The sequence below is a fragment of the Ammospiza caudacuta genome, chromosome 6 (assembly GCF_027887145.1).
Source record: "Ammospiza caudacuta isolate bAmmCau1 chromosome 6, bAmmCau1.pri, whole genome shotgun sequence".
Classification (NCBI taxonomy): domain Eukaryota; kingdom Metazoa; phylum Chordata; class Aves; order Passeriformes; family Passerellidae; genus Ammospiza; species Ammospiza caudacuta.
Window position 1 is genome coordinate 59038084 of NC_080598.1, and position 20949 is coordinate 59059032.

Here is a 20949-nt window from a genome sequence, read left to right on the forward strand (position 1 = left end):
TGCTAAATGCTGAGGGAAACCACAGAGCCAGTTTGCCTGCTGCAAAAGTTGGCACAGCACAATGTCCCTGGCTGACTGGAACAGAGATGTTGCTGTGATGCTGCTCAGGCCCTTCCCTGCAGAGGCTTTGGGGTTCCCCTGTGCTGTGTGTCCTTCCAAAGGAGGCAGAGGCACAAAGAAAGCACAGACAGCTTTCCTTGGACGTGCCAGATCCTCTGGCAGAGTGTCCATGCTCATCCTGAATACCTGCAGCCTCTGAGACTGCGAGGGGAATTCAGCTTGGCTTACACTGAATCTTTAAATGTGCGTTGAATCCAGTGTGCTCATTTGGCTCACCCCTAGTAACCCCTGAAAATACTCCTAATTGTTTTTGTTCCATCATTTCCTTCTAAAACAATCACCCACCCCATAACCTGGGAGTGATAGCACCTTTGGTTTTACCAGTGGTTTTTTGGGGTGAATTTGCACAATGCCTGGTTTTTCCTGGATGGAGGAGGCTGTGAAGCATCTGCTGGGGGCAGATGAAGAGCGTGGGGTTGTGAGGGGTGAGGTCAGAATCCCCTGCTTGGGCTGCTCTGGAGGGCCAGTCCAAGAACTGCTGGACACAAACAGCTGCTGAGATATCTCATTTTCCTGTTTCCCACAAAGGAAAAAACAGCAGCTGGGTCTAAAGTGCCGGAGCTGATTTAAATGAGTTTCTGGTTATTTCTACACATATCTTCAGTTTCATTGCCAGATGCAGAGTGAGGAGGAAGGAAAGACTCTCAAAAATCCATTTTAGTCAAAAAGACTATATCTTACATTTTCTGTTAAAGCTTCTGCTCTCAGTCCTCACCCTAGAGGAGAAAGATGTATCAATGGCCCAAGGTGGCACACTAGAAAGGCCTTTGGGCTGAGAGCCTTGGGGACAGGGAGGTTGCTGGTACTTCCACAAACCCATGCTTGAATCTTCCTCATCTTCTTCATGGCCATGTGAGGCAAAAAAAGGTAAGAACATTTAGCATCTATACCTTGGCCACTTGTGGAATAGCATAGCTGTGGGTGAATGTTTAGTTATCCTGTGGTTTCTCATGTTAGGATCTTATGTGTAAAAGTACATTGCAATATCAGTTCTGGGGCTGAAACTTGCTCTTTTGGATACGGAATTGTTTTGAATTGCAAACTAGGTCTGTCTTCAGAGCTGGAATGAATTGCAGATTAAACTCTTAGTGAAGAATAAAGGAAAAATGTTTTTAATGCTACAGTAAAATAATGCTTCTAGGACAGGGGTCTGTCTCAGGAGGATAATTTTGGTGGGCTTTTTTTTATCTTTTCAAATTTCTTTTCTCTCTTAAATAATTTGTGTATGCCTGAATCTGGCAAAGAGTATTTACAGTGGGCAATTTAAGGTCTTGTTTTGATAGCTGAGTGAGATGGGAGATAGAACAGGGGGTAGTTGGGATGGGGATGGAGAGTTGCAGGGAATTATAAAACTTCTGAACCTCATGAAATCACTTGAGTTCTATTGTCAGCTTTGGAAATATCTGCATTTTATGACTTCTGCTTTTCTAATGGCTCTGTGCAGAGCAGCTGTACCCAGGCACCTCTCAGTGATGAAGCTGCACCTTGCTGAGATCCACTCCCTGTGTTCCTCCTCTGTGCAGAGGGACGTGCTGTGGAGTTGTGGGTTTGGAGGGTGTAGGGGATGTGTGTGTGTGTTTGTCTGCTTTCACAATGCCTGCTGTGACATGTTTGTGATGGAAAAGGGAAGCACCCTGGAGCTCAAGGCTGAAGGCTGTGGTGCAGTTAGCAGCAGGAGATGGTGAGTTGTTATGAAGAGAATTGATTGCTCCTCCATAGCTGTGGACCTTGGGGTAATTTTATCTCTGATAGAGAGCAGATTTACCCTGTTTGTAACTCCTGGTAATTTGTCATCTTTATCTTTGTTTCAGGCAGGCCTCAAATAGTTTTGTTCTTAAAATTATTATTATTTTTTAAGGGAGTCTGAACTCAATATGTGTTTTAGCCTTTATTTTTAAGGATATTCTAGAAAGCTTTCTTTTACTTAAAGGCAGTAAATTTGTACATTGACCATTTAAGTGCATTTGGAATGCAATGTGTTTTAACAAGACTTTTTGTTTTCTGGTTTACTGGTTCCTTTTTTCTTTCATTGAAAGACCTAATGCAGAGCTTTTTTGGTTTTTAATTCTTTTTTTTTTTAAATTCTTTATTGTCTTAGGATGAATATTTAAGCAGCCCTCTTCAATCTTGCTTCAAAATGTCCCTGTGCACATCTTCTCACAAGGACTTTTCTCAGTTGCTGCCACTTCAGGATATTGGATGCAATAAAACAGAAATTAAAAATTCACCTGCTGGCGTCATCTCTCCAGTCCCTTACAGCTGCAATCAGTCCACGCTGACAGCAGAGCACAGCCCAGTCTACATTCCCTCATCTTTCGTGGAAAACAGGCACGAATATTCCACCATGGCGTTCTGCAGCCCCGCCATGGTCAATTACAACATCGCCAGCAATTTTGGGGACCCGGAGGGCGTGGCAGCCAGGCAGACCTCGAGCCCCAGTGCCCTGTGGTCTGCTCCTGGCCACCTGTCCCCTCTGGCTCTGCACTGCCAGCCCTCCCTGCTGTACGCGGAGCAGCCCAAGAGCCTGTGGTGCGAGGCGCGCCCCATGGAGCCCGTGCTGCCCGCCACCAGGTCAGTGATGCTTGCTGCTTTAACCCCTGGATAAATATGGTCTACAGCTTCCTTAGCTCAAGGCTTTGCTTTTTATGTTTGAATTAAAGTGCTGCTCCCTCTGAAAAACAAAACGCTGCAAAAAAACCTCCATGAGACACCAAATCACCCAGGGAGTGTTGTGTGTGTGGTTTATTTGTTCGTGTGTGTGGTTTATTTGTTCGTGTGTGTGGTTTATTTGGTTGTGTGTGTGGTTTGTTTATTTGTTTGTTTTTATTGTATCTTCTGAAATAAGATTTTTTTCCCCAATACCTCCTTAGAGTCCTATACACCAACACAGAGCATTACAAATACCTTCACTGTGAGAACAGTTTGCACTGCATAAACAAAAGTTCAAGACTGCTAGACACTATTTTGTGCAACAAAATTAATTTTGCTCTGGCAGATTAAGTCCTTTGAGTGAAAGAGGTAAATGCTAATTCTTTTTGCCTTTTCGTACAATATTGTTTGAATTAATTTTTACCCAGATTATTTTTTTACTGCTTCTAATAGATGTGAAGGCTTGTTGTTAACTTGGAATTCGAGGGAAATGTTTTTCTTTGCTTTTTGGCTTTAGTATGAGCAGTCACACAGCAGCATGCACCACATTAAAAGTGCTGCTGTGAAAAAACCTGACTTCTTTTCTTGCTGCTGTTCCCAACTGACTTTGTAAAGTTGCTGTGAAGAGCAGAGTCAGAGGCTAAACTTTCAGCTGTCAAGAAACTCTGTTTGCAAAACCACGTTCTTGTCCTGCAGACTTACTGACATTGGAAACCCTAACCAGGGTCTGGGTCATCATCTGATGAAACTGCTCCATTCTTGGGCACACACTTGTTGGATGGATTAAAGCTCAGGGCTGTAGGTGCTGTTCCTGCTTCAGCAGCTGGATGTTTATTCATAGCCTCCTTATTTAACTTCAGCAACATTTGGAGTATGAAAAATAGTGTGTCCTGGGAACAGTTTTAGTCAATGGTTAATAAAGGATCTGTGCTATTTTTGAGACTACCCACACTCCTTCTGCAATGGGTGGGCTTTATGGAGTGCAAATATGCTCTCAGTGTAGGTGTGTGCATTGGGAAATATTCTTTGGGCAGCACTTATATACAGAAGAATTCCCCAAGCAGCTTTGATGTGAGCAGGGATCACATCCAAACTCTTTCCACTTTGATTAAGGTTCCAAAACTTTGACAACCCTGGGAAGCTTAGGGTTTGAAGCTGTCCAGATGTTGGGACAGCAGCTGGAATAACACAGGAGCAAGAGCATACTGTCTGATGCTCTGCAGTGTCCTCTATAAAACAGACAGAAGGAAAGATGAACCTGTCCCATTGGAGTTTAAATAAATAAGTCATCAGCTATTTTTATGGATATATAAGGACTATTGCTTATGCAGCTGATGATGACCTAACTTAAAGAGAATCAAGAAATTCTGGAGTATAACCTTTTCTTCACAGAATGATTTGAATTGAAAGGTGTCTTAAAAACCATCTAGTTTCTTTGCCATGCACAGGGACACCTTCCCCTAGACCAGCTTGCTGACAGCAGAAGGATGACTAGGAGAAAATCAGTGATTTATTACTTTAAGTGAAGTCTTACTTCCTTTTTAGAAAGGTAGTATTTCTATATAGAACCCAGCATCAATACCTATTTTACTAATGTGAAATGCCAAATCCCTTTTGCTTCCAAACACAGGGGAATAGGAAGGAGTAAGAATGCTCTTCCCTCCTTTCATTTGCAGCAATTTAGGAATGTGTGATACAGTCCCTTTACTCTTGGGGAGAGTTCCTCCTCACTGGTGTTCCCAGCATGGCAGAGAGGGAAATAATTCAGTGATTCACCAGCCCATTAATGAGGTGTGTGTGTAATCAAAGACTCAGCTTGTTAAATACTTAAACACTCCTCTGCCCTGCTGTAGCTGAATGAATTAACATTTTGAAAAAATCTCTCAGTAACTTAATTGCACAACAAATATCTTAATTTTTCTGTTTTGAAATTTGCTCTGAGAAGCACCTTTTCCTCCTTTCCAAATTTTTTATCAGGAAATTGGAGAACGTTCTCCTCAAAAACTTAGGAATTTGATGATTTTCACTTGGCATGTGAGTGTGTTTGTCCTTACCTCCTGTCATGAAACCCGCACAAAATCTACTTTTAATATATTAGTTAAAGCCTCTTTGACAGCACTTTCAGCATGTTTCTACTATTCTGTTTAAACTTGCCCTTGTTCTCTAGAAGTCATAAACCATGCTGCCTGCTGTCTTATCCCAACTGATTTTTCTTCTCCTCCTTAATCCTTCTAGAAGGTTGGATGAGGAAAATTCTAGAGTTCTGAAGTTCTGCCTCTATGCTTGAATTTATACCTATAAATTGACTATACACCATTCCTTTTCTCAAACTCTGAGCTGCTCAGTTTGCACATAACACTCTTTTCTCTCTGTCTAGAAATTGCATTGACCCTGAAAGCACATTGTGCAAAACCCACCAAGAAAATGAGGTCCAGATAAAAAGGATACAATGGATTTACTTCCTATACCTAACCCAAACATTACTGATAATCCTAGCTCCTTTCCTCTTTTGTTTGTTTACAGGATCTTGGTGTCAGGAATTGGCTGATTGGCTGTTTTTTCATGTTTTTTCCTGTTTTAATTTTAATCTCCTCATGAAGAATAGTTCCTGTATGTTGAAGTTGTTTGCAACACTTCAGGGATGTCTATATCTTACTAATTTATATAGAGCAACAATTTTTTAAACGTATGGAAGTATTTTATTCATTGTGTTTCTTCATTCTTCTTGTATTCAGACTTTTTGTTTAGCATCAGGGTGATCAACGTGGGCTGAACAGAAAACATCATGAGCTGATCTTATAGGCTGAGATTCACACCTCAGTTATTTGTCTGCAGAATGTCATTGAACGAGTTAAGCCTCATGTAAAGGATGAAGCATTGGGAATGGATGTGTGTTGTAATTTTGCCTTACTAACAAGACAAAGCAACTGCATCTCTGTCCATTGTAGCATTTATAACATCAGTCTGAGCTGCCTGAGTTCTCCTTTTCCTGTGAAGCTCTCAAGAGGCAAAATCCACTTGGTTCACAAATTCCTGGACTTGCCTATTTCCAATAATTCTTCAAGACCCATCAGCATTCCGTATGATTTTTCCCAGGGTTCATTGATTGATTCAGCAGCAGTCCAGGTTTATGCCTAAATCCTTCTAGTGGGTCATCACTGGGATCAGACTACATGCTTTAAATGCTTTATCTTGTCAGAAAAGGCTTAGCAATGTTTCACACTATCCTGTCATGAGGAATATGAAGACTCTATAGAGAGTCTATATAGACTCTCTTTATAGAGAGAGAATAGAAGACAATGAAAAATTATGAAACTCTTTGCAGTGCAGTTTAAATTTTTCCTCTTTTACAAGGTATGTTTTTTCTCTTCTATCAGAGAAACATTAAAAAGGAAAACTAATGGCAGTGACTGTACAAGCCCAATTGCAAATAATCCTGGCTCAAAGAAGGATGCCCACTTCTGTGCAGTCTGCAGTGACTATGCTTCAGGATACCACTATGGGGTCTGGTCCTGTGAAGGCTGCAAAGCATTTTTCAAAAGAAGCATTCAAGGTAAGACAAACAGGTTGTGATCATTTGCTTAAATAAACAGTTTCATGTGACCAGGGGCTGCAGCAGTTGACCTAGTAATGAGCTGCTCTGAAATCCTGGTGTCTGGTGCTCCGTGCTGAAAATAGAGCAACACATGATTTGGGTGTTTTATCTCTTGGCTCTGATGTTATCAAGATCTGGAAATGTTACAGAGTGAGGAATTGATTTCTTTAGAGAAGAGGTGGAGTGCATAGCACAGTGAGGCCCTGCAGCCCTGGGATGACACTGCAGACCTGTGAATCTGATGGGAGTTGTGGCCTAGCTTAGTTGTAGTAATTGAGAATTAATTGTCATAGGCACAGTAAGAGTAGGCAATTATCTGGAGACTTTGCTTGCTGGGAGCTCTTCTTGACAAGAGTCTATTGCCTGGAGCTGTTGAGTCACAGTGTACAATATCTACACACTGAGGAGGATGGAAAAATATGTGTAGCAAATATCAGGTGCTAACCTGGTTATCATTAATGCTCAGCCCCTCAGAGCCTGCACTGCAGTATCTCTTACCCTGACAGGCCTCTCTAAGACTTCCACTTCCATGTTTAAATTCTTAAATATTTGGTATTTAGTTCAAGTTTGCTTCATGGCTACAGTATGAAGTAAATGTGGGGCTCCACATTTGCTGTCACAGCCAGTGGAAGTCACACAGGCACTGCATTGCAGATTTGGGGCACTTATTTTCTTTAACCTTGGCCCAGTTATCCTGATCTTTGGCCTCATCTCGGGTCTTTTGGTGGAAAATCATTTCTATTGACATTGGCTGCTACGTGTGGATGCCAATGCAGAAAATCCTGCTGCTGTTTGATCTTTACTGTTCCTCTCCCACTTCTGCCTGCAGAACCTTTAGGAATCTTCAGATATTTTCTTTTCGCTCAGTATGGCAGAGATGGTGTCACTAGGAGAATCAAATTTAATTCAGAACTTGTTTTTGCCTTTTCAATTCATTGTGCAGATTCTGCACGGGTGAATAGTTATTTCTACAAGCTGGTGCAAGTACTGTGGATTTCTAAAATAATTGAAGAGACTTTTGTGTCCATTTTGTCACAAATGGAGATTGAATTTGATCTCAAGGTGTTTTCTGTCAAGTCAGTGCTTTGCCTGCTCTGTGTTGCTCACATGTACTTGGGCCACCAGCAAGTTACCCACTGTGGTCTTTTGTACACCTCAGTGTACCCTGTCAGGTAATGGTGTTTGTAATTCAAACGAAAGAATAAAAAAGGCACATAAAACAAAGCCAGTTCTTGGCATAAAACACTTACCAAGCACTCAGTTGCAACAGTTGTTATGCAGGATATTGTGTATTAAAATAAAAGACTTCTGGGCATGCCATAGAGCAAAATGTTGGCCTTATTAATGAAATTAAAATTAGAAATATGACTGAGCAACTGTGTGTGGTCTCCTTGGCTTGTCTGAGTTTGTAGTGTAGTCTGTCCCACATCACTGAACATCTGCCTGCAAGTTAAATTATCCCAAGGCCACAAGAGCTTTAAAACACTTTATAGTCCTGTGTGCAACAGAGAGTTTCTTCCTCCTCTCCCTCCATGTTGTGTGAAGAGTGATAAACAGTAATTTGTTTCTCAGTCGTATCTGCTAGCAAGAAATGGGACAAACTGTAACGTGAGCTCTTCTTTTTAAAACTGTCAGTTCAAAAATTCAAGGTTAAAATAATTCTAATTTTGCATGGCAATAGACACAATGGTTCAGTTAAATAATTACTCTTGAGGACATGAACTCTTGGATTTTCACCAAGTGAAAAAAAAAGAAAAATCACTCTAGTAGCTGTATTTTTGTCTGATCTTATTCTTGGTTGGGGAAAAAAACCCAAACCCAAACGAACTTAAAAAGCAGCTTGGGAGAAAAGATATTAAGAAAAGTAAATGAGTGAATATTTTTTGCATCCTTTGGTAATTGCTGCAAGAGATAGTTCCACTATTTGACAGGAGATTATTCAACTGTATTTACACCAGGAGTGTACCCAAGTCCAGTTTACAGTAAAAAACCTTTGGACCAGATTATTGATTGATGAACTACAGTAACCTAAAGGGGTTTGGGTGGGAACGAGGTGAGATGGGAAAGAATAAGAAGAGAACAAAAGAGGCTGCAGTGAGAACTGATCAAAGAAAGATAAACACTTGTCCAGAATATCTGAAACTTACATCCTCTCCTTGTGCTTTTCTTTGTAGTTACAGCATGCATTATTTCCTACTGGTCTCCTTTTATCTTGGCTTTTTTTTTTTTTTTTTTTTTTTTTGGTTAACTTTGGTCCAGGGTCAATCCTCCAAAGGCTTCTTCATTCCTGGAACTCCCCACGTCAGAGTTCAGTAAATAGAGCTGTAGTTTACTTAAATCTTTGCAGGACTGCTCTTTTCAAGTCTGCTGAGGAAAAAAAAAAAAAAAGAAAATCTGGTATCTGTGGTGGTGCTCACAGGGATCCCAGGACGAGGGAAGAGATGGGAATCTTGACTCCATGTTTCAGAAGGCTGATTTATTATTTTATTATATATATTATATTAAAAGAAAATTACATATTAGAACTATATTAAAATAATAGAAGAAATAATTTCATCAGAAGGCTAGCAAGGAATAGAAAAGGAATGCAATGATAATAAAATCTTGTGACCACTCACAGCCTCGACACAGGTGGCTGTCATTGGCCATCAAGTAAAAACAATTTCACATGCTGGGTAACAATTCTCCAAATCACATTCCAAAGCAGCAAAATATGGAAAAGCTAGAGCTTCTCAGCTTCTCAGGAGAAAAGATCCTAGCAAAAGAATTTTTCATAAAATATATCTGTGACAGGTATATGCCAGCTATAGACTCCCAATATACAGTACAAAATTGGAGGTTGGGAGGAAATTTCCACAAGAGTGTATGTTCTATTTTCAAAAAATGAAAAATGAGTTGGTTTTGGAAGATGCTTGATTGTCTGACAGTCAGCACTATAAAGCTGAGTAATGATGTCTGGTTAATTTTGAGGCCACAGGCTGATGTTTAATATATAGGACAAATATTAATTTTTGCATCAGTTAAATTGATGGAGCTTAGATACATGCACACAAAAAAGCTGAGTTGTTTAAAGTTGAGAACACTCCTGATTTGGGAAATGACCGAGATGGTTAGAGATGTTAAATTTTCCCTTCTTGCCCTGCTGCAGGACACAATGATTACATCTGCCCAGCCACCAACCAGTGCACGATAGACAAAAACCGGCGCAAGAGCTGCCAGGCGTGCCGGCTGCGCAAGTGCTACGAAGTGGGGATGATGAAATGTGGTGAGTTGGGCATGCCTCTGCTCTCAGCTGGGGTTTTAGCTTTGTTTTGCTTTTGTAGCTGGCTCTTAGCTGTTCTTAGCTGGTTTTGGCTTTTTCTTCCCCTCAGCCAATCCCCTATCTTGTTTTCCTTTGGAATCCTAAGAAGGCTCAACAACTAAAGCAAGGTTTTATAGGAAGGAGTTAACTGATTCTTAAAGCTGAAGATGACTTGTAATTTTCAAACCTGTGGGAAGGTGTAGGTTAAGAGTGAAAACCATATAACCTCTGCAGAGCTTTGGGGACACAAGCTGCTTCCATGCCATGCAGAATGGGAAATAAAGAGCTGCTGCTTCCAGAACCTCCCAGAGGCAGCCTCTGCTGATGTGGGGTAAAGGAGCCTGTGCTGTGCTCTGCTGCTTGCATGCACTGCAGGAGCAGCAGTGTCAGATCAGAGCAGCAGCGAATTAACCCAGCATTCCACCTCTGATGGTGGCAAGAGTGGGTGCCTCAGGAGGAGTGTAGGAATGAGAGCAGCACCTACGAGGAATTGATGCTGTCAGCTCTCAGCTTCCAAAAATTAGTGGTGGGGGACATTAGTAAAATGATGGATTTCTCCATTTTCTCTTTCTAATCCTACAAAGGCTTAGAATCTACAACATTCCTCAGCAGTTCGGCCACCCACCCCTTGAAGAACCAGCTCTCTGGTTGCCAGGTTTTTGTGGGGGGCTTTGGTGGGACAGTGAGGGAAAGGCATTGGGAGGGCAGCTCCTTTTTGAGAACAAGCTATCTTCAGATGATGCCCCACAGCTCTTCCACCAAAAGAAATAGTGAACCTCCACTGTTTGTCACTGCATCACTCAGAATTATCCAGCCTTTTCTTTCATCCCTGTCTAGTACTTACAGCAATGTGACTTCAATGCAGTTGATCATTCATAGATTATATTTTCAAAGTTACTTTTAAGAAGAAAATTATTTGAGAAACGTTTCAATCTAATGTATGTTTACAGTCAAAGTTTGCTGTTTCTTGTAGATTCCCCTATGTATGTAATAGAAACAGGCTGGGAAAATAACCCGTAAGAACACTGGAGTGCACAGGAGAAGGTCCCTGTGCTTGGCTCTCCATGATTTGCAGGCATGCATCTTGTTTCATCCCATTTAATGCAGACACCTGTTTCTGTTTCAAAATTAGACACCATTTTCATCCTCCCACAGCTTTGATCTGCGGACTGTTTGCAAAATACGACTTCCTTCATTGGGAACATTGTTTAGAATTTCAGCCTGCATTTATTGCTGAACAATTAATGTCCATTTTTTCTTGCAACAACATTGTCTTTTACCATAGAGGCTCCTCTTCTGTTTGTTGTTAACAGCCTGATTTTGTTTAAAGACTGCATCATATGCCTCACAACCTTTGTTTTAGTTGGCTAAATAAAGCAAGAAAACTTCTCCTTTTGCAAAATAGGAAAGTAGATGACTCTGGAAATCATCAGGGTAGCTTGTCCCTCCACCTGCTCCAGGCAGAGATAACACAATTTGCACTTGGATGCCCAGAATCATGGGCAGCCTTCTGGTGCCTCCCCTCCTTGCAGTGGCACTGACACATTGCTGCTGCTGCAGGAGCTTTCCTCTGCTCACACCAGGATCAGATTTGCCTTTTCCAAGGTAACATCCTGCTGGCAGTTCATAATCACTCCATGATCTGTTGTGACTGCAGTCACCCCGTTCATTCCTAGCTGACAACTCCCAGAGCAGAACTGAAATTTCAACTGTTCCTTGAATTATTTTTGTACTCCTCAAGTACATTTAGTTTCTTCTGCTCAAGTCAGAGGCTTCTTTCTATGTGAAGCTCCTGTCTTTTCCCTCAGTGATGGTCCATCTCAACTTTATTGGTGTTTGGTCTTACCTCCAGCAAGGAAAGCCTTATGTCTGCAACTAAGATTCTTTTCAAAATCTTTCTGAATGGTGCCACTGTCTTTTGGTCATTTTTATGACTCAGAATTTTGCTCAAAGTTTTTCCAAGGGAGCTTTCTATAAAGCCCCAGTTTTGGAGTTGGAAAGGTTTGGTAAAAATTGATTCCATAATGATATTATAAGGTAGACCTCCACAATGCTTGCCTTAAATTAATCCTTTTATTCTAGCTGTCCAAAAAGTCCTGGTGTGTGATTAGACCTCATAGGCACTATGGCATTACAAGTAATAAATTATAGTGTGCACTTATGTCCTAGCTTGTGTTCCCTTGAATCTTGTCACATATTCATAAACATGTTTTTTCTACCATAATGATTGTCTGCAGGATATTGATGACTTGGCCAGAAAAAAAAAGATTGAAATGATAACTGAAAAAAAAACCCCTGTGTTTTTAAATAATTCGTTTTTAAAATAGTAGCACTAAAGCTTGAAACTCTCAAGAATTTAATTTGAGAATCTGAACAATTTATTTTCAGAAAAAAGAACATAAAAATTACTCAGAACTGTCTGAGTCACCTGATGAGTGAAGTGGCAGCTGTGAGTAATGCTGGTGTATGGACACATGGTGACAGACATTTAAAGCAGACAGATTTTAAGGCAGTATTTCTTGCATGAGATGTAAATGCCATTTCCTACAAACCAGAGTGATTATCTCCCAGACATTTTCTCACAAGAATCGTGCTTCAATAAAAACTTTTTATTGTAGAAAGCCATAAAAGAGAACACTTTGTTTTTAATGAAGGCTTTTCTGCATCTCTGCTCCTTTCTGAGGTCACTTAGAGAAAGGATTGGTTCACATCTGCTAAAGCCCTGGATGGGATGGAATGGTTTGTGAGTGCATTTCTGCTCAGTGGAAACTTGTGTCCAGCACAAGTGATAAAAGAAGTTCAATTGCCTTTGTAGTTTGAGAGCTCTTCATAAAATCCCTGCACCATTCCCATCATAACTTTAAATCCTTGCTTTGCATATTATCAATAGACAACTCGAGAGAAAACACACACTTAGGAACTTGTTTAAAACAAGATTGTGTGCCTAAATCTGATTAAGCAGTACAGGTCATCTATGCAGTAGGAGAAGGCAGAAAATTGTTGCTCTACAGCTTCTTGGTCTGAAATTCTCTTGTTTATCATCACCTTCAGAAATGTTAAGAAGTCAGCCCAACAAGCCACAGGTATTTTGGTGGAGGCCAGCTTGGGGTGCCTTGTATTGAGGTGATACTGGATTTTCTTATGAAAAATAGAAAATACTCATATATAATATGAAAATATTCATATATCATTGCCAAAAGCACATGGGTCATAGACATTACATCTGTCAATTCCTCTGCAGGAAATCTACATTCCCTGCTGTTCCAAACAAGCAAGCTACTGCTAAAGTTTGGCAGTAGGACTCCTAACAGTGGTAGAAAAATAATTAACAAAAAAATTGTACTATCATTAGGAACAAAGAAAACAGAAAAACTGCAGTAAGCTCTGCCCAGAAAACTTGAATAAAATAGACAGGATAAAACTGATCTTCCCTTGGAGCCTTCTGGTGTTTACCTGGGGAGCTGAAATGGACTTGGACTGTTTGTCAAAGGCGGTGAAGAAGAGGGGAGTTGCTTCATCACTTTTCACTCTTGGGAGCAGTTATGCTTTGCTTTTGGTTTGCTTCCTGAAGCTCAAATAGAATAAAATAAATAGGCTCAAATAAAACTCCTTCTTTCACAAGGAGTTTTCAGTTTCCCTGACTTTCATTTCCCTCCTCTGCACTGCTCCTGTACCTTTTCCCCCATGTGTCAGTTCTCAGCATGTTGAAATTGCTCCAAAGGTGAAGCTCCTTTCAGCCCTGAGTGAGGAGGCTGAGAGGCCACACTCAAGTGATGGAGAGATGCTGCTCTTGGATCATTTCACAAGTTTGCCGGGAGGAAAACAGATTTCTCTGTGGGCTGGTTCAGGATTTGGCCCTTTCTCCTGTCTGTGGGCAGCTGAAATACTCCAAAGTACTTTACACACAGAAAATAAATGTTTCAAGGCATTCTCTGGACATCAAATGTATTAATTGAATTTCAGCTTTTATAGCAATCACTAGAATTTCTGCTCACATTCTCATGTGCATACAGGCAGAGAGCAGCTCCTTTGTCAGTAGCTCCACTCTTGAGAATTCAATTTGAGAGCCTGCTCTGGAGTGTGTACTCACCAGAACATTTGCATTTGCTTTGAAAGGTGGCTGGAGTGATCATGATTTACCAGTGTGTACTGGAGAAGGTTTATACTCAGATTCTTTCAAAAACTGACTATGAAATACCCAGTGGTAGAATCTGCATTTGCTACAGAACTGGTTGGTTTTATGAGCCATTGCCAGGAACCAAAATCAGTGTGAAGGGCAACATGCCACATAGCTACCGACCATATCAGACAGCATTTGTGATTTTCAGAGAATTTGCAAAGCTTGAAAAATGGTGTGTTTCACTGCCAGCAATACCTGCTGTGGCTGAGTGAACAACAGGCTCATTTTAATGACCTTTTTTCAATGTGCTTCACTCCTTATATCTTGGGGTCATTTACTCATGGTCTGTGGTGCTGCAGCTCAAGGTCTTGCCCTTGGCCCAGCATTCTCAGCTGAATTCAGCAATTTTCTTGCACAAAATAGCTCTAAATAATGAGAGTGTGGTAGGAGGAATGAGGGATTTGATCATTTTGCACTTCTGCAATTGGCTGAATTACCTTTATAGAAATGAATATTAGATATTAAGAACAGTTAGGGAGTTTGTAGCAAAGTCATGGATAGCCCCCAATCTGGGAAGATGTATTTTATTTCTCTCCCTTTACACACATTGATCCACCTCTCTGTACTTAAAACATTAGGCTGGTCAATAATTATTTATAACATATAGTTTTGTAAACAGTTATACATGTCTTTTGTATGCTAAAAATATATATAAGTAGAATTTCTTGGTCCTGCCTAAACTTTGGATTTACATAGAAAGAAAAAATCTTCCTTTATGTTGTTGAAAGCTGTTGTTTTAACTGGAAAGACTGGTGACTATAAAGTTTAAATGTAGCTTTCTTTTACTTTAAATGCAAGCAGAAAAAATAGAAAGTATTAATAAATGGTATATCTTTTAAGTATCTTTTATGCACACTGCTCATTCATTCAGCCTACTTCTGTTTGGCAAGATATGGTGAATAAAAACCACCACAAATAACTCAGAATCTGCTTTGGCTGGGTTTTTTCCCACCTTGTTTTTTGTCATCAGTTATATTTTCTTTAATAGCAACTTTTTAATGCAGAAATGTAATACTCCTAGTCTGACTTTCTTCACTGGTAATGTTATTATAGAAATTTGGTAAATGTTTTAAATTGAGCATATTTTATATACTTAATTGGTTATATAAGAAACTTGATGTAGTTAAATAACATAAAGTAATTTGAAGGGATTTGCTAGTTCCCAGTAAGAACCCTCCACAAGTTGTGAGACCTTTAATACTCTCAAAATCATAACCTGATTGAATTATCTTTAGATGAAGCGCTGAGTGCAGCTGTGCAGATGGAAATTGTTCAAAATTTTCTCAATTAGAACAGAATGCTGAAATTCTTTTAAAATTGCTTCTAAGTTTAATTTCTTTGATATTCATCAAAGTATCTGCTCAATTATCTGTGTGCTTATATTTTCTGTATATTTATATAAGCTGAAAGTTATATTTATAGGTTACAAAATGTTATTTAAAGATCTTTACAACAGTGAATTGGAAAGGGTAACTCAGATAACACATGTCACAGAGTATTTGGTATTTTTGCATAACCCAAGAAAATTTTTACTCTATTCTGCCCATGGCTTTTATTCCCTTTGCTATTTTTCTTGTTCTGTGTTTCAAGGTGCCCCTGGGAAATGTGCTTCAGGTTTCTAAACAGTGAAAACAATGTGATTTCTTTCTTTGTGGTTATGGTCCCTCCCATGCTGTGGAGATCAGAGCCCTGCATCTCTGTAGGCAGAGCACCTGGTACCTGGGCATCTCCTCATCTGTCTCCAGCTGCACTCTCATTCCAGTTGCCCACTTCCCTCTCAGCCTTTACTTTTTGTGTTCCCTGATAGAAAATACTTTCTGTGCATTGCATGATTTCAGAACAGAAATAATTCTAGTATTTTTTGGAAGCTTACAAACCACTTCAAGATTTTCCTCTTGACCTTTGTGCATTAGGCAAGAAATGAGGCTTAGCACAGAGTTCACTACACGATCCAGGTGTCTTTGTAGAAAATAGTCTATGCCTTGGTGGCCTTTGACTCTCCTCAGGAAGGATTTGCCCAGACTGGTGGTGGGAGAAATTGCTTTGTTACTTCTGTAGTTCAGGGAACCTTGTTTTGGGTATTTTCATCAAGTCTCAATCCATGAATCTACATAAGATAATGTCTCGTGCTCTGTCTGTCTCTGCTGGTATGTTATCTTCCCTTAGTTGCTATTCATCTGCTCTGGCAGCTTCTAGCTAGTTGTCATTTGGCTAAACATTTGGTTCCACAAATTATTTATTTCCTTCAATCCATTATTTGTGCAAATTTCCTGTCTGCACTCAGCCCATTTCATCCTACCCACATCCCTTTCAAAGTTGCAAAACCATCCTTTCTCCAAATGGTGCAGACCTGAAGCTGGACTAATTCCAAATGGTCCCACTTGGATAGCTCTGTGCCTGAGGTCTGTTCATCAAACCAGCTTTGCCTGTTGGGCTTCTCCAATCTCTTGGATTTCCAGGGAAAGAATGTTCTCCAATATTGGGAACTTCTTTAATGAGAACTTCTTTAACTTTCCCCTGCATCCAACATGGTTTACTGAACAGGCAGCAAGTGAGAGAGCGAGAGCCATGGACAACTGAAAAGTTCACATCCTGAAAATCCTGGAAATCTCAGTTGGTCCTTATTCAGTCAGGCTGTTCCTGAGTGGCCTTTGCATTCACCTCCCCCACACTGACCCAGATGCTGTTTGACAGCTGCTGAAGATGTGACAGGACTGTGACCTGAAAGCCACCTCCACCTGAGCCTGAGAGTCACCCAGCATCTTATTTAGCAAGACAAGGCCTTGTCAACAGCATCTGAAATTAATTTTTTGTGCCCCCACTGCCCTTAATTTTTATTTGGCTAATGTTAGGACTTCTTTGCTAGCTGAAGTAGAACTATAGCTGAGTATTTTATGAATATTATGGTTTTGGAGAAACTTTTAGACTCTTTCCATGGAAGCTACACAAAAACAGGCAACAGTGATGCTACCAAAAACACTGACCAAGAATTGGACAATGTTTAGATTTGAATTAATTAAATCTGGGAATGTAAAGGACTGCTCTTTGCAACAGAAATAGCCTTCTGCAGACAGAACTCCACAAAGGGTCTTTGCTCTTAGTTGTAGATATCTGAATTCCCTTTGGAGAAACTCCTGCTGGCTTTTTGGGGTAGGGGCAGAAAATGGGTTGAATCTTGTGAATCCCTGGCTGACCATCCAGCTAATTCTGAGGCCCAGCTGTGCTTGTTCCTGAGGCATTTTAATCTGTAACCTGGCCCAGACTTTCAAGTTTTTTATTCCTCCAGATTATATATAAAGCAAAATTTAAAATCAGCTATCTTTATTTGCCTTTAAAGATCTGATTTATATCTTTTTGATGTCAATGGGAGTTGTCCACTGGACTTTTGAACCGAGCTAACTGAGGTTCAAAACCAAACATTTTTAAACTTTATTTTTGTTTAGCAGAATAAACAAAACCCCTCAACTGAAGTCAGTAGGGACAAAGTTAAGTCCATGCTGAATGTCCTAGAAACTTAATGTTCAATATTACAACAGCCAATATTAAAGGGTTTTCCTCCTTCTCCCCAAATATTTGTGTTGGGACCCAGGACATTCCTCTGGCTGCCCTGGGTGATTCAGGACCCCGGCAAGGGGCTCAGAGACCTTGGCACAGAGTCAAAAGCACCTGTGCCTTCAATCTTAGCCCATGGAAAAAATAAGCAACTTTGTGGGAAGATTTACAAGCCACAAGAGTTTGAGTAGAATGATAGTGAATTTGTCACGAGGTGAAAAAGTAGAATTTGGGGGTTTTAGAATGAGGGGGTTCAAGAGGTAAGTAATGGAGGAATCTGAGCCTCTCCTGTCCTTCTCCTTCTTCTTGTCCTTCATCTTCTGCTGTGATGGTGACACTTCTGGATTGGTTTAGAGTAGAGACAGACTGTCTAACATAGGTGATAGGTATTGGAAAATTATTGTAAATAAAGTACATGTAGTTCTTAGTATAAAAAAGTTAACACTACCCCCAGGGCAGGTGTTGTGCCACAACTTGACCTGCTGGTGAGAGAAAGAATATAATAGATAAGAAAAAATAAACAACCTTGAAGAGCAGAACCGATGAATCTCGACTTCTTCAGTCACAGGACTGGAAAAAAGAGACTTTCTAACACCTTGGGGTCATCTCGACCACAGAAACCTGTGACATTTGGGTTTACACAGGGGAGGAAAATTCTGTGGGGAAAAACTCTCCAATGCAACGCGTGGTTCTCGTGGCAGGCTCCAGGAGGGAACGCTGCGGGTACCGGATCCTGCGGAGCCACCGCAGCGCCGAGGAGCGCGCGCACTGCCTGGGCAGGGCCAGGAGGTACAACGAGGCGGCCACGAGGGTGAAGGAGATCCTGCTGAGCGCCCTCAGCCCCGAGCAGTTCGTGCTGACCCTGCTGGAGGCAGAGCCGCCCCACGTGCTGGTCAGCAGGCCCAGCAAACCCTTCACCGAGGCCTCCATGATGATGTCCCTGACCAAGCTGGCGGACAAAGAGCTGGTGCACATGATCGGCTGGGCCAAGAAGATTCCTGGTGAGGAATTTTGTTTGTTTTGGTCAATGGTTTGGTTTGTTTTGGTCCATGGTTCGGTTTGGTTTTGGTCCATGGTTTTGTTTGTTTTGGTCAATGGTTCTGTTTGGTTTTGGTCAATGGTTTTGTTTGTTTTGGTCAATGGTTTTACCCAGCAATGTGTCTTCTGCTCTGACGTGACAGAGCAGCACAGTAGGTGCATGGTATATGTGACAAACACCAATAATTTGTTTTTAGAATTTTAAAAGTTTAATAGTAATAAAATGGTTGTAAGAATAGTAATAGAATTAGAGTAATAGAAATTTGGACAATTAGGATTTAGGACAATATGAGACAATAAGAAAAAAGAGTTACGGACGGTCTGGGTACCTTTTCTGGGCAAAATAAGCCCAAAAAAGGACACCTGTTAATAGAAGATTAACCCTTAAAAACAATAGCCTGTTGCGTATTCATACACCTCATACATGATGCATAAATTCCATTCAAACACAGGATTCTGTCTGGTCAGTGTCAGCTTCTTCCTCTGAATCCTAATGGTATCATCATAGCTGAGCGAGGCAGGAAGAAGTTAATTTCTTCTGATAATGAGGCAAATAAAAACTTTTTATTGGCAGTAAGACAACTGTATGAAGAAAACCCATTGAAGCAGTCAAACCCCTTCAAAACAGTTTTTGGGAATGCTGACACTTTGTTGTCTCTGTTTGTTTTTTCTATTCACTCCTGTTATGGAGAACAGAAATAAACAGCATTTTAGAGCAATGCCAAAAATAGATGGGATGTTTAATATACACCCAATTATAAGTGACACTGATGTATCACATGGCAGTCAGACCATTAACTTCAATGTGGACTGATTTTTTTGTTTTTTATTAAAAAGCTGTGATGACTAACACTGAGGACATGGAATTTTATTTTTCAAAAACTCTTGCCTGTAGGTAATCATGCCGATCCCTGCCTGGTTCCTAGAGGTAAGGTCTTTAGGAAAAAATAGAGAGCTCTTGACTAATGGCCCAGTGAGCAGTAATTTTACTTTCTGAAAAGCTGAATATTTGCTTTTGTGTACTCAGGTTAGAAGTCCATTGTCATCTCAAAGTTATTATTGGATATTATTTTGATACTCATTGGAGGTGAAAAAAAATTATTGTATTAACAGTAGCTTTTTGCATAAATAGGAGAAAAAGCATGTTCGTATTTTGTGGGTTTTTAGTGTTTAATATTTAATGACACTCTTTTGTTATGAATTTTACTCTGTGGCTGTATTTTTGTTCTGGACTTTCAGCCTAATAGAGTTTATTTTTTTGTTGCTCACTCAAATAGAAGCTGACATCTGGATTTTTTTCCTTCTGAATTCCAAGTATTTTAATTCTCAGTTGTCAGGCAGCAGAACACAGCTTCTGTAATTGCCTTTTGCTTTGCTGACCTAGTCTAAAAGAGTTTACATGGTTCATTGCTGAAGCTGTATTGCAGATCAATAAGATGTTGTCACAATATCGAAATTTGGGTTCATTATGCAGCCTGGTGTGTTGCTGACCAGAGCACTGTGTCTTTTCCTAGGTTTTACACATCCAGCGCAAGGGGTTTTTTTTCTTCTCTGTCTTAGCAATCTATAATTAAATTATAAGAAATAGAGCCCACAATCTAAAGGACGTCTAATACAACCAGAGAAAAATTATTAGGTTAATGTAGTCTGGAGGAAATAAAATGGGGCTCCTGAGGCTGCAGTGAAAGCTGTGGTGGCTGTTTGCTGTCCTGCACTTTTAGAGCATGAGATTTGTTAGGAAAAAGAGAATTAAAGTCCTTCTAACAGCTGTGCTCAATGGCCACAGCTCCTGCTGCTGCCGCTGATAATGTGAATTTAGCAGATGACATCTGTGATAAATCTGGATCTTCAAGGACCTGGAGATTGAACCCTGGGACTTGGTCTGACATCACTCAACTGAGAGAGTCTTTAAACCTGATAATTCCTTGTTTGTGCTAGAGAAATCAGTACATGGCAGTGTAAATGTTTATTTAAACAGACTCTGAAATGTCTTTGGGCTGTTGTTTCCCAGGAAACTGGCACTGTCAGTTTCTGAACGGTTTCACACTTCCATGAATATTTCCCTAAATGCAGTTCTAAATGATGAGTGTGTGCGGCAGATAATCTGTTGTTGGCTGTGTGTTCTGCAGTAAATTCTGTGACAGTGGAACCCAGGAGGGAAGGCACCACCCCTGGCTCCTGTTTCTCCCTGCTATGAAACCAGAGGCAAGGCTGCCCCAGCTCTGGAAAGCAGCACATTCAGTGATGATAAAAGTGAGCATTGCCCAGTTCACGTCAGCCCTGGCTGTCACTGACTGTCCTCCAGCTGAGTCCTGTAATAAGATTAAAATGCACTGAGCATTTGTATAAATTATTGACAGAGAGATTCTTTGGCAGCCCAAATGTCCTGTGTGTGTTTTAACACCTCAGACAGCCAGGAAGAACTTCAGGAAACCAATCTGCCATGGCCAGGCTGTGCCTGGATTTGTCACCAAGCAGTGTCAGAGATGGCAGCTCATCTGGAAATGGATCACC

General features: G+C 40.6%; 1 protein-coding gene across 1 annotated transcript in view; it reads left to right on the top strand.

Annotated features, from left to right (window-relative positions):
- The window catches only part of ESR2 (estrogen receptor 2), a 42265-nt gene that overhangs the window by 13436 nt on the left and 7880 nt on the right, over positions 1-20949 (top strand). Inside the window, exons 2-5 of the mRNA XM_058806965.1 lie at positions 2219-2691; positions 6147-6322; positions 9513-9629; positions 18099-18398. Coding sequence (XP_058662948.1) covers positions 2258-2691; positions 6147-6322; positions 9513-9629; positions 18099-18398 — 1027 coding nt within the window. The 5' untranslated portion in view covers positions 2219-2257. The remainder of the gene's footprint in view (positions 1-2218; positions 2692-6146; positions 6323-9512; positions 9630-18098; positions 18399-20949) is intronic.